Source organism: Diadema antillarum, unplaced genomic scaffold, assembly GCF_040938485.1.
Source record: "Diadema antillarum isolate AM-2024a unplaced genomic scaffold, OU_Dant_1.0 seq00000835_RagTag, whole genome shotgun sequence".
Lineage (NCBI taxonomy): Eukaryota > Metazoa > Echinodermata > Echinoidea > Diadematoida > Diadematidae > Diadema > Diadema antillarum.
Window position 1 is genome coordinate 1,016,082 of NW_027271711.1, and position 13,630 is coordinate 1,029,711.

The window sequence follows — 13,630 nt, forward strand, 5'->3', positions numbered from 1 at the left end:
CGAATGTGTTATTAGAGTTTTTGAAACAATACATTTTCAGTCTTTGATTATTAATTAATTATGCAAATTAATCCCAAAAATCATATTTAGTCTAATTAGATAATTGAGTGTCCACTTTTTGGTTCGTATATTTGTTGTAGCATATTCAACAATTGTACATCATAACAAATTTCTGAAAGTCATTTCATTTCAAATGTATTTTATTATTTTTTTATTTTCTTATATAATTTATATTTTGTTTTTGCGTTTTGTTTTTCTTTTTATTGCAAATTGACAGTGACCATTTTTCCAAAGTAATCAGCATAAAATTAATAATCAAGGTGATTAATTGTATTGGGTTTTATAAGTTGTGTCTAACCAAAGAACAAGCACGATCCTCCTGACAGAATTGGTTTAATCTCTGAGGCAGCCAACTTTCTTTCCATCTCATCTCAATCATTGTCATCGTCAGTTTAATTTTTGGTCTGAATGCCCTCATTATTTTGACACTCGCTGTACAGAAACAGAATGGTTTAAAAATCTTTGCTGTAGATTCAACCATAAACTGACATGTTCTATTTCATTAACTGTTCTACAAGTAATCAGACTTAAATGTCCACTTTTGTAGTTAGTGTCCATTACAAACCAATATACCCCTAATGACAGATATAGGTTTATTCTTTGAAGCAACAACTTTCTCCTCATTAATCATAATCTCCATTATCGCCACCCTTCAGTCCATACATTAATTTTGCTTGCTTGTTCTCGTCATTGTGACACTCAGTGCCGCACCAGCAAAGACATCGAGGGGAAACAAATAATAAGCTAGAATCAATCATAAACTCTCACCTGAATTGCTGTTTTCCGATTCATTGATTATTGTACAAATCCTGCGTAAATGTTCCACCGAGGAGAAAACATGCTCTTCATGATAGAAATTGTTTAAATCTTAGAGGAAACCATTTTTTATATCAAAAAGACATCCAATGCTAAAAGTTGATAGCCATACTGCAGAGGATCAAACTGAGGATCCTGCAGAGCAATGCCGGTGGGTCCTTTTACTCTGGATTGGGTATGGACTCTTAGGATAATGATGTGTCACAGCTCCAAGGGTGGGAGGTTGCTTGTCAATTTCTCCCCTATGCTCATGCAGAAGAGATGCCATCGCAGTTCCGAGATAGTCCTGATCTATGCATTTGGGTTAGTAAGCTGCACAGACAAAGCTTGTTAGAGTAGCCAGCAATCCAATTTCAGTCCCGTCGTCCCCTGTGAAAAGCATCTACAGAGAACTGATTACATCTCTTCTGCCTTCATATAAACTTGCAGCCAGGTTGCTATTCTTATCATATTCCAGTGTTGTCAGTACCTGTGAACGCATAGAAGATTGGCCCTAATGGCTCTCCAAGGTTCTACATCCATAGCTCAGAGGACATGAATATGGACATGTTCTACAGGATGAGCTCGAAGTTTGCAATTAATAAACACCAGTGACTATTATTGCTATGACTTTCAGGACACTAACAGTGTGCAAGAATCTTCAGTTAATTGATTGAGGCACACTTAATCAGAAGAAGATGGGAAGAAGAAGAAGAAGGAGGAGGAGAATATTTTGTGTCTGTAGAGAAGAAAACCTCTGCATTTAATGAGTTTCGCTGTGATGCTAAGACAGCATGGAAGATCAACAGTGTATCTAATTTTTCATTATTCTTATCCTCGAAAATAAGTCTTTAGTTGCTCCTGGTATGCACTGAAGAAGAGATGATGACATGTTGATGTGTTGTACTGTAGTACCCTAGAGTCTTGAAGCAAGATAGTTGGTCAGGTCATCCTTTGACTTGCTTTGTGAAAGGAATCCAGCTGCTCGTTGGAATATTTTGGGTCATCTCTGACCTGGTACTGGGTTGATCAGCATTTCTGGTTGTAGAGACAAAGCATAGGATTGCTTCGACTTTATGGAGGTAATTCATCATTGCCTTGAATATTGCAATTTAATATCTGTTTTTGTTCCTCACATTCTTCGAAAGCCATGATTTATCACTTTGCTCAAAGCCTCAAGTATAGAGTGGTGTTTGCTTCTTTTGCTTCGTTTCAGCTTCAACTTGGTCTGTTGCCTTCAGACAGACCTCTTTCAGTTATAGGATTTCCTTGAACTTTTCCAGCGCCATTTCATAGACGAGCACCCTATAAAGTGTGCATTACAGGATTTGCCTTATTGTTGCAGACCTAGAAATATGAACTTCTATAATACAGAAGATGATGCTGAGAAGGTATAACCCAGCATCATCAATGCCAAGAGGCACCAATAGCGCATACAGTAGCAAAGACAACATGAAGTTCTCCCAGTCATGGGACAACTGGGCATTTCAGGTTATGTCTGGCATCCAGCATTTGAACCACGCTGTCATAAAGAACAATATCAAAATATGACTGTAGGGTGCTGTTCAAGAGTCAGGTTTCTCAGTTGACTTGCTTGAATGATCACAGTCAGCAGGGTTGAACACTCATTTGCCACCTCTAGGAGTATTGGTATGGCTCCTGCCTGTGTCAGTGGCTTGCTTTCAGACATGTTTGAATCGCTCAGCCTGGTATATTGATTGATGTTTCCTCTACTTCCATGAAGGTGCAACAATCAATCTGTAGTTCTTTCAGCTGGTAGCATTCTGGGAAGCCTTTACATCAGGTAACATGTTGGTCTCCTCTCTTTGCAAGTTGTGGTCTTGACTTGACAAAATGTAGTATATCTACATGGAGTGGAGTGGCAGATAGACTCTAGGCTATGCCAATCGATGAGGATGGTGCAACCGGTTCTCCAGTAAACTCTGCCTTCAGCATTTTCAGGCTGTTATACCATTAATCGTGCCATGGGTGGTTCCTTTCTCATCAGCAGTGTCCTCTGACAAGTCTGTGTAATCTATGTTGTGAAGAACGCAAGGCACCCTTGAAGAATGGTGGTACATACAGACCATGGAACATTCTGGTGATTTGTACAAAACCATTGGCAAAGCGCTGTTCCAATTAACAGAATACAGCGATAAGACACAAGATCTACGCAGGTGTATGTAAACCATATTTTCTGAGGAGATCCATCAGCATTGATGTTATTATCCCTCTTGTCACACCACACCCCTTTGGTCTGTCCCATACACGAAAGAAAACTTTTACGCAGTGATTCCTACATAACACTTTAACGACTTATATCACAAGTTGCCCCAACATCACCATAAATTAAGCTCAGTGCTACACCTTGTACCTGCCTACAACATCTCATGGCATTCAAATCAAAGACAAACTTAACCTTAACTAGGCCGCAACGTTTCATGACTTTTTTCTTTCAAGTCTCCCGCATCTTTTGACACCAAATTTGCGATGCCCGGGCGCGTGGTTCCGAAGTTGCGAATAAATATGTGCATGTCAGACCGAAAATTGCTCAAAAACGTGAATTTGTGTACAATTTCAATGCAAAATGTGCTTTCAGGCAAATTTCATAAAAGCATGATTATTTTGGGGTTTCATTGATTAAAATCAATTAATTACATGTTTTCTTGTTCGGAACAATGTCGCGGACAAGTTTCATCGAAAAAACAACGAAAAACATAAAGTTGAAAAAACAAAGAAATACATAAGAAATTAAAAAAACAATAAAATACTTAAGAAATTTCTCCTGATGGCACATTTTTTTGTTTTATATTTGCTCAAGACACTAAAAAGCATATTTACACAAAAAATGTGCCCATTTTGAGCTTTATTTAGTAATTTATACCAAATTATCTGATTTCATGCACTGATATTACGTAATCTGTTCAAAATTAGTAAGTATTTGCAAAAAATGCTATAGGAAATGTCTCAACACACATGAAACTAGGATCATAGGAATCTCTGACCCTGAAAATGGTAGTTTAGCTGTCAAAATAAAAGCCCTATGTCACTTAGAAGTCGAGATATATTAACAAAAATATTGTTTATGGCGGCCATTTTGTAAAATCCAAGATGGCGGCCATAAAAAGTTCGGTGCAAATGGAAACATTGTTTTTCTGATTGCTTATACTATAACGATTCCAAAAATGTATAGTTTTCATACTCTCCACAAAAATCCGACGAAAGTTAAAATTGTAACATAAGGAACCCGACTATAATAGAAAATCGGTATTGGCACACTCTCTGTTTCTTTCACTATGTGCCGTTTACATTATTCTTTTGTCACAAAAAGAGTGAGTTGTATTTTAGGTTCTGAAAAAAAGAATATCTATTTAAGTTAAACTGAATTTGATCTAATTATAAGTGGATATCAACAACCGACTTCATCGTCAGCTGAAACTATAGTTAGTTGAAGCTGCTGTCTACCTGAGACTCACCCTAGATTTGAGGGATTGACCGGCAGACCTTCCTCCCTGTCCGCCAGGAACCTTCGCTGCTGGGCCAGGACTGTGGTCCTGTCCAGCCGAGTCAGGTTGACTACCGGGTAGCCCATCTGGCGTGTCCACGACTCCATGACCTGCCTTACGTCCGTGTTTCCATAACCACGGTCAGCCTTGTCAAAAAGACGAAAATCTCATGAGTAAATATGTAAGACCTACCGAACAATCATCCATAACTCTGTACAGACGAAAGAGAAATACAAGCAAAAACACTGTAAACGTAAAAGTACGTGTGATAATGTCAACATAATGCAGCGTATCCAACATGACCATTCATGCTCACTGACCATTTCGATATCTGCCTGCTGGAGTGACATATGCGAAAGGCTAGGCGGACTAAGAAGGTGAATGAAGAGACAAGCCATGTGCACCTCCGGCACAAATTGAAAAAGTCCCATGCAGTCCATATATAAGTTTTATGACAGTACACTTGATATGATGATGATTCAATGTTGGTGACGTTAATTATCTGTTCCCCTCCCTGTTCCCTGCATGTTGACTACTCGTTACTCTTTGAACATATTTAGAATAATAACTGCCACTACCAAAAAAAAAAAAAAATCAAGATAAATATTAAAAAAAAAAATCCAGAAGAACTGGGGATCTCATCCGAGGATCGCAGTTTAACTTATCATGCATTCTGGCATACGTTTACCTATGCTTCTATGTTTAAGAACACAGAAAAACTTGGGGCGGGACAGCTTTGATTGCCTCCAGTGGCATAGTGTCCATGTGTATATCACGCTGGCTGAAATATTTGCCAAGGATGCAGAAAATATTACCATGCATTTCTAAAAAAAAAAAGAACAAATATGTAAAATAAAGGCCTCCTGTGGGCTCACCCCTTGATCTATCATGAATATCCTCGAAAGTACATTTACTGATACATATATTACTCAGAGTATTCATCTATTTTTATTTATGGTTAAAGATTCTCTAATTGGGGGTTCTGGGATGGGTCTCCTGTGGGTCCCAAGGGATCATGGTTCTATAGGCTTTATAGGGCTGTGTTGGGTCCCCCCCCCCCCTCACGCTTACCCCGGGGGAAAAGATGAAAATGTAATACGTTTACGCACGACAGATGCTGGACGTATAATGATCGCAATAGCTCATTTGAGCCTTTGGCTCAGGTGAGCTGAACCCCCCCCCCCCCCCCCAAAAAAAAAAAAAAAAAAAAAAAAAAACAACAACAACAACAACAACAACAATAAAACAAAACACACACAAAACAAAACAAAACAAAACAAAACAAAAAACAACAAAAACAACAAAACAAAACAAAAAACAACAGAGACCAGGGGATCTCGCCCTCACCTGAATATCGCAAGTTCACCTTCCATGCATTTCTGAATACTCTTACCTGAGAACATTGGAAACTTGTGGTGGGGGTAGCTTTGAGAGCTGGGGGCATGGTGTCCATTTGCATATTCCATCACACTGGTAAAAATACCTGCCAAGTACACTGTACTCTATAGAATGTTGGATTATGCAGTTTGGAAAAGAAAAAAAAACTTAAAGCCCCATCACTTTTCATTCTAGAGAATAATATTATTGAATATTCAATCAATCAATCAGTCAATCATTCAATCATTCAATCAACTTTATTTTTCATTTCCATTAAATAAACAGGGAAAATTATATACAATGCATTAACAGAACATATTTGTAATAATTTCAAAAACGTAAATTAACAAAATACATGTGATCACGAGTAACAACATAAAGTCATTTTTCTAAGGTATATACATATACATAATACAAGGGTTGGAATGGAAATGGAGGTTCCCACTAAAAAGCAAAGCTTGTACGGTATGGGACCCTCAGAAAATAAGAGAACGAATAATGACTTAATGAAACTACAAACAGATATATGAAACAAAATCAAAGAAACCAATGTCAACTGACATGAAATCATCTTAGGAAGGAAAGAAAGAAAAAAAAGAGAAAGAAGAAAAAAAGGGGAAAAATGAAACGAAAACACGCGCCATCGTGGACACAAGCAGACTGGACTTCATGATGTAAGTATAATGATAAGACGCACACTGGATTGATATTGCACAGGATTGGGTACATATTATACTGGCAAGAAAGCAGAAGGGCGGACATACAAAAAGGAGAGGATAGACACCTTCATTTAGGAGGTTTGGACCTCCTGGGACCTCCAAGGAAAGCAAGGTGCCCATTCAAACACTTTGAGATACTATCCCCATAGGAATGCTACTTGCCAAGTTTGGTGAAAAGATATTTCGTTGTTTTCAGCAAGAAGAAGAAAATTTAGGTCCGCATTTGATTCCTCCCCCCCCCCCCCCCCCCCGGATCTGCAATCAACACACTTGGAACTACAGTCATCAATGTACAAACTCAAAGTAACTTTGCTTTATCACTTCTGATTCTAGAGAATTGTAAATATTCCTTAATGTTGGTGGTGGTGGTGGTGGTGGTGGGTGGGTGGGGGGGGGGGGGGGTTAGGCCCCCTCGAGTCCCCCAAGGGGAGCATGTGCCCTGTTGACCAAATTGAGATCTTAACCCCCTGTCCCCCTGGCATGCTACCTGTCAAGTTTGGTGAAAATTCATCATGGCATTTTCAAGAAAAAGATGAAAATGTACGATTTAGGCCCCATTAGGAACCCCTCCCACCCCCTCCCCTGGGTCCCAAGGGGGGCATCCCTGATTCCGCCATGAACAAACTTGAAACTACAATCATCTATGTACTAACTCATAGTGTTAACTTAGCTCTATCACTTCTGGTTGTACAGAAGATTTTTTTTTTAAGATTCTTTAATTTGGGGGGGTTGGGCCCCTCTGGGGGCCCTCAGGTGGGGTATGATGCCCATTTGAACAAATTGAGATCCTATCTCCCTATCTCCCCAGGGATGCTACCTGCTAAGTTTGGTGAAAATCGGTCGAGGGGTTCTCAAGAAGAAGATGAAAATGTAAAAAGCTTACGCACGACGGACGGACGGCTGACGACGGGCGCCGCACGAAGAGCGATCGCAATAGCTCACTTGAGCCTTCGGCTCATGTGAGCTAAAAAAACAAAAAAAAAAAACAAAAAAAAAAACAAAAAAAAAAAAAACAGAAGAAGAAGCTAATGATGTTATACTGTACTAACCATTGTGAAAGCATTCCATAAATCTGTGGATTCTGCGTTGCTGTAGTTAAAGGTGTGTAGGTAGATTTGGATCCCACGCCGAAACTCTTCCTCCCCTAGCACATTATGCAGCATCCGAAGTACTGCTGCGCCCTGTGTAAACGACAGTTCATGAGAATTACCCACGACCAGTCATCTTCGATGCCAACAGTACTTCCAATAGACCGGGGGGGGGGGGGGGGGAGGGGTGTTTCATCAACGTTTGTCAGCGCTGACAATTTCAGCAAAATCCTTGGTTTTGATTGGCTGAGATGCTCTGGTCACTGACTGTTACTATGGTGATTCAAGTTGTCAGCGCTGACAAACGTTGATGAAACACCCCCAGTTCATAATTCCACTTCGCGGATGAGCAGAAAAAAAGGTAATTTGTACCAACAGGCATTTTGGTTTGTAAATTCACTGAGATAAGCATCTGTGATGCGATGATTATTCATGTTCTCCTTATCTAAAGGTGCTTGCCAGCACATCCACCTGACAGCAAGAATGGTATTTCGCAATATAAAAGGAAATCTATAGGCGTTTTCACATCAGCCCGATGTTTCGAAATAGCGCGCTATTTTCTGACTTGGTAAGTTAAGAAATATCTCGAGCTTGGATTTTTATCGGGCTGATGTGAAAACGCCTTATGTTAGAGGCTGTTATTGCATTCAATAAAAAAACAATGAAATGGATGCCTGCTGCTAAATTGTCAACTGATGGAGTATTCTGATCACCTGATCTAAACGCAAGATCATTGTTTGATCATGAATTCCATTGTTACGTCGGGCAAGCTTATGCACTATGCCGCTTTGAAAACGAGTGAAGTGCCCTATCAACTGAGGAAAAAAAAAAGAAAGGTCTTGTACCATTTGGCGTTTTCACATCAGCCCGATAAAAATCCAAGCTCGAGATATTTTTTGCGATCGCAAATTAGCGCGCTATTTCATTTCCTATTCACATCAGCCCGAACATTATCAAATAGAGCGCTAGTTCGCATTAATTATCCTGCTATTTCGGAAATTTCCCGAGTTGGACTCGAGAAAGTTTCTCGATCAATTAATTTGTATTCACATTATCAAATAGCGCGCTATTTCGTGATCGGGTTAATTTCCCAAGTCAGAAAATAGCGCCCTATTTCGAAACATCAGCCCGATAAAAGTCCCAGCTCGAGATATTTTTCGCGATCTCAAATTAGCGCGCTATTTCATTTCCTATTCACATCAGCCCGAAGAGAATTAGCCCGAAATGTTTTTCGAGCAAATTCGACAGCTGAGCATGCGCAAACAGTGTAAGGGCATCCCAGTCACAAAACTATATAGTTCTGTGATACCAGTAGAGCGCGCGCTTTCGGGTCACACACGCTAGGCATGATGGGATGCATCGCGCTAATTTCTTGAGGCGATTTCACATTATCAAATAGCGCGCTAGTTCGCCAATAATCCCGCTATTTCAGAAATTTCCCGAGTTGGACTCAGAAATTTTCTCGATCAGAGCGATACAATTAGCGCGCTAATTTGTGTTCACATTATCAAATAGCGCGCTATTTCGTGATCGGGTTAATTTCCCAAGTCAGAAAATAGCGCGCTATTTCGAAACATCAGGCTGATGTGAAAACGCCTAGTGTGTACATGAGCTAATTACGTAGGCCCTACTGGCTTATATTGTGACAGTGCATTTTTGGAAGTCAGCGATTTGAATAGATTACATACAAAGATCTCTGTGACGCTCACTAACGTGTCTGTAAAATAAGTGTTTATTCAAACTATTGAATTATTGCATGAAATTGCGTTTATTACAAATGATTGACCAAGGAAATAAAAATGGGCACACATACTGTGAGTATTCGACTCGAACCAACGATATCCTGATTACTATACAGGTATCGTATCCACTTGACTTCCGACAACAAGTGCTGGGGGTGTTTCATGACTTACGAGCGACTGGTTATCAGTTCTTGTGCTGAATTATGGACATTCTGATAAGTATAGCACATCAGAACTGATCACTAGTCGCTCGTAAGTTGTTCGTAACTTTACGAACAGCTTTATGAAACAGCGCCCCGGTTTTTAACCTTTGTAAATATAAAACCAGCTCTTACTGTCAGGCGGGAATCCGTTAGTCAAGTTGATACGACGCCCTGTCTAGCAAACAGTCCAACAAGAGTATTTACTTAGTATGTGTAAAAATGAACATACTTTTACAAATTTTAAGGATCTGTTTCACTCTTTTCTGACCTTTAGTAAACATGTAATCCGTGAAATAAGAAGCAAGATACTGAGAGAAAGAGATAAAGAGAGAGAGAGAGGGAGAGAGAGAGAGAGAGAGAGGGAGAGAGAGTAAGAGAGGAGGAGAGAGTATTCATATCTATGCTGTTAATGCCCAACAAATAATATCTTTGCAAATTTCATTTCCAAATGTTTTACTCTAGGGTGGTCTTTTTGCTATACTTTTTGTTACTGCTGATTTTGCACAAGATGATCAAAGTTTACAGTTTTCTCGAAACAAAAACAGAGAATTTTAGCAGGAAGGAAAAGATTTATCAAAGTCATCTGGAAACGTCGGTGTTATCACGTCCGTTGTCAAAACAAAATGGTTTATTCAGATGCTTCCTTTCTCTAGTCTTTTCCTCTACAAGTCGCTCCCATGGTGCACTTGACTTCAAAGACTAAAATGTAAATGTGAAACGTTAGACACAGTGTCATGAGAAATTGAAACATTATGAGTGTGTGCATTCTGTACAGTATTGTAGGTTAAAAACTGCCTGAAAAGTTGACGGCCGCAAGCGGATAACACCGTGGAAGAACAGAGCACACATGGGCTTATACTGGAGGTTCTACTGGCTGTCCTCGAGCTGAATTTGTCGCGACATTCAAGGCATGGTTGCTAATGGTGTTATATCAAATCCATGTACTACCACGATGCTTTGGCTGGAAAACACGTCGACCATTAAAAAAACAAATACGAGACTACTCAAGGAAGACTGTAAATATTTCAATTGTGAGAGAGGATGAAAGTATAAACCGTCACAGAAAAAATCTTTTGTACTAAATGTTGTTCTTAGACAGGGATTTGGATTTGGTATAAATGAATAGGACTTGCAACAAAATGGTAAATTTTGATCAGACTCGGTTATCCGCGGTGACATGTTCTTTACATAACTTCTTTCAACACAGGTCTTCATTTTCATTTGAAGTAAGCATTTAACAAACTCTAACATTGACCGATTTCGATGTTTCAACAGGGACACCCTTGAAATGATGAATCTTCAATGTATATCTTTGACGAATATCACCATCAACAACAATACACCCTAAAAATGAATCTTGGGGTTCCGTTTTTCCCCTTCATTTCTTTAAGGGGACAATTTGGTTCATTTCCGTTGATTGACAATGGATTGTCAAAATGCTGCGATATAGCAATAATTCGCTTGAAAATTCCATAACGTATCGCCGAGTTAATCAGCTAAAAGCGGCTAAAATGACAGAGAATATATAATTCCACCTTATTAAACAGTACCACTCGAATAGTAAAACCATGAATAAAAAGATACATCAAAGTGCAGAAATTTAGTTTCTGAAATCTGACGGTTTAAATTAGCAGCTAATCGTGGAGTAGACTTAAGTCGCAATAATGGAAGAATATACACCCCCACCACAAAAAAAAAAACCAAACAAACAAACAAACACAGTTTCATCAACCAAAATTTACATCTGCAGGGTGACAGACTTCACCCTGAGGACATGTAGATCAACGACAGAAGTACATTTTGTCAGTAGCGTTTGTTATGCAATGGACAATTTACCTTTGTGTAGGAGATATCGTCAAAAATCATATGGATCTCATCCGGTGCGTCAACAGCAACTTGAATAGGATGTGAAGAAGACAGCGAGTCACTCATCATGACTATCGGTATGCTCTCAGACAAAAACGCTTCCATCTAGGGTACGTACATGAAGAAATGCCAATAATGATTCACATGCATATTCTAAAACATGACAACCACACTTAAAATATTCCAATAACGACTTATGTAGAAAGCTATGATTAGCAAAATTCATATCATTATAATCATTAACACTGTTATTTCTTCAAAATATGGAGCGGAAGGAGGCCTACTAGCAATATGAAAGGGAACAGAGATGTCCGTCCGTTTTAAAGATGGGGGAAAGCAAAATCTTGGAAGATAATTATGTGCGAAGGAGTAAAGGGACTGAACGGGGGAGGGTGTGGGTGTAGGGGTATTCCTGCCACACGAGGGAGCTTTTGCATTTTTTGAATTGGAATTCAACAATCTAGTGCACACTTTGTTAAAATATTTTGGAAATCAAATGAACTTAAAATCAATGCAACTAAAAATGACGCTATGGTGACTGGTATGCCTCCTCCATATCGCATGGTTCTTCCCATAGGTCTAGAGTATATCTTGACGATAAGAAACGACAGTTTCACAATGATAAGCAAAAATTGATATGACATCTCCGAAAGATTGACATGCACAACCACACAAACATGTTGAATGTTCACATGTAGTGAACTAAATTGTATTCGGATGGCTAAATTGCCCCCCCCCCCCCCCCAAATGGTCATCTTTACCGCATGCGTGTTCTCGATGCGTGTTCGCGAAGAATCGTTGAAATAAGGGGTTTTTCAGTATTTCCCCCAAAATATTTTAATAAGGAGTAGTTTTCAAATCTTTCACAAACATTCGTAAAATAGGGTTAGTTTCACCCCCCCCCCCTCCGAAAAAAAAATAGGGTAGTAAAGCGTCTTGTGTTTGCCCTGATTCTCCCAAATGTGCTTACTGCAATGTGCATGATTTGCGGCAAAGCATGCCGGGCTGGTCTTCTTTTCGCAAGACATTTCGCACCACGCACTGCACGCACGTCACGCTACTTCGTTAGATTCCCTCCCAAAAACGCAACATGGGGTTAATTAAATTTTTGCGGGCTTCCCTTCCATAGGCCTGTAATACGGGGTAAAAATCCTAACCCGTTTCCATCCTTAAATGGGGTACTCAAAGAATCTGGAACAGGCACATATTATGTGATATCATGTGTGTGGTTGAATGTGGGGCGGGGGAGGGGGCTATAATGTCTTAGAAATCAAGTAACCGGGAATTTGGGCATTTTCACTTGACTCTAAACTCTTAAGAACAATAACTTACCAACTTATTATAATTACACCTGATAACATCCGATTCTCACGATAATACCATGACCTATTTTCAAAATATGGGAAAATTATGATATTTTATTATTTTCAAATGATCTTTGACCCCATGGCCAAAATCTTTCCCTACAGAACTAGAAATGTCCATTGCTGCGCAATGCGATTGTATCCCCCGTCACTAGCAGCAGCTTTTGCTTCATCTTCACGTCTGAGCGAGGGACAAAGATCCCTTCCCCTTCTTCAAACATAAAGGTGAATATGGTGGAGACTAGGCACAGCTTCAGAAAACAATATTTACGTAGGCCCTATATAGATTTGAGTATAATGCATCTGTAAACAAAATTAAAAATATTATCTGAAGATGATGTCACCAACATGCAGAGTGGCTACGGAATTGCCGCGAATGCCCCAGTCACACAGTTGCTCAAATAATGCTCTGCGTCTGGCGTTGCATCGTAAAAAGTGTAAATTTTTGACCCTATGAAAAACGGAACGCTGGGGGCAGCACTTCCACAATCTTGACTTGTAGATTACATCATGGTAGAGCTTCGCACTGAATTTGAACAAAATCTGTCAAGACATGTAGCCTATAGAGCGCACACAAACCATCCATCAACAATAATGACCTTTGACGCTATAAAAGACGGAACACTGGGGGCAGCACATCCAAAATCTTTCGACTTGTAAATCATATCATGGTAGACCTTCATACCAAATTTGAACAAAGTCCGTTCAGAAACGTAGCCTTTACAGCGCACACAAACCATCCACCAACAATATGACTATTGACCCTATAAAAGACGGAACACTGGGGGCAGCAGATTCAAAATCTATAGGCTTGTGGATTATACTATGGTATACCTTCATACCAAATTTGAACACAATCCCTCAAGAAATGTAGCCTACAGAGCGCACACAAACCATCCACCAACAACAC

At 39.6% G+C, this 13,630-nt stretch overlaps 1 protein-coding gene across 2 annotated transcripts in view; it reads right to left on the reverse strand.

The window, feature by feature from the left end:
- LOC139740109 (aminopeptidase N-like) overlaps positions 1-13,630 on the reverse strand; it is a 117,760-nt gene that overhangs the window by 48,205 nt on the left and 55,925 nt on the right. For both annotated transcript variants that reach the window (XM_071650694.1, XM_071650693.1), the window contains exons 6-8: positions 11,327-11,461; positions 7,507-7,638; positions 4,332-4,507 (exon numbers count right to left, since the gene is read on the reverse strand). In XM_071650694.1, coding sequence (XP_071506795.1) covers positions 4,332-4,507; positions 7,507-7,638; positions 11,327-11,461 — 443 coding nt within the window. The remainder of the gene's footprint in view (positions 1-4,331; positions 4,508-7,506; positions 7,639-11,326; positions 11,462-13,630) is intronic.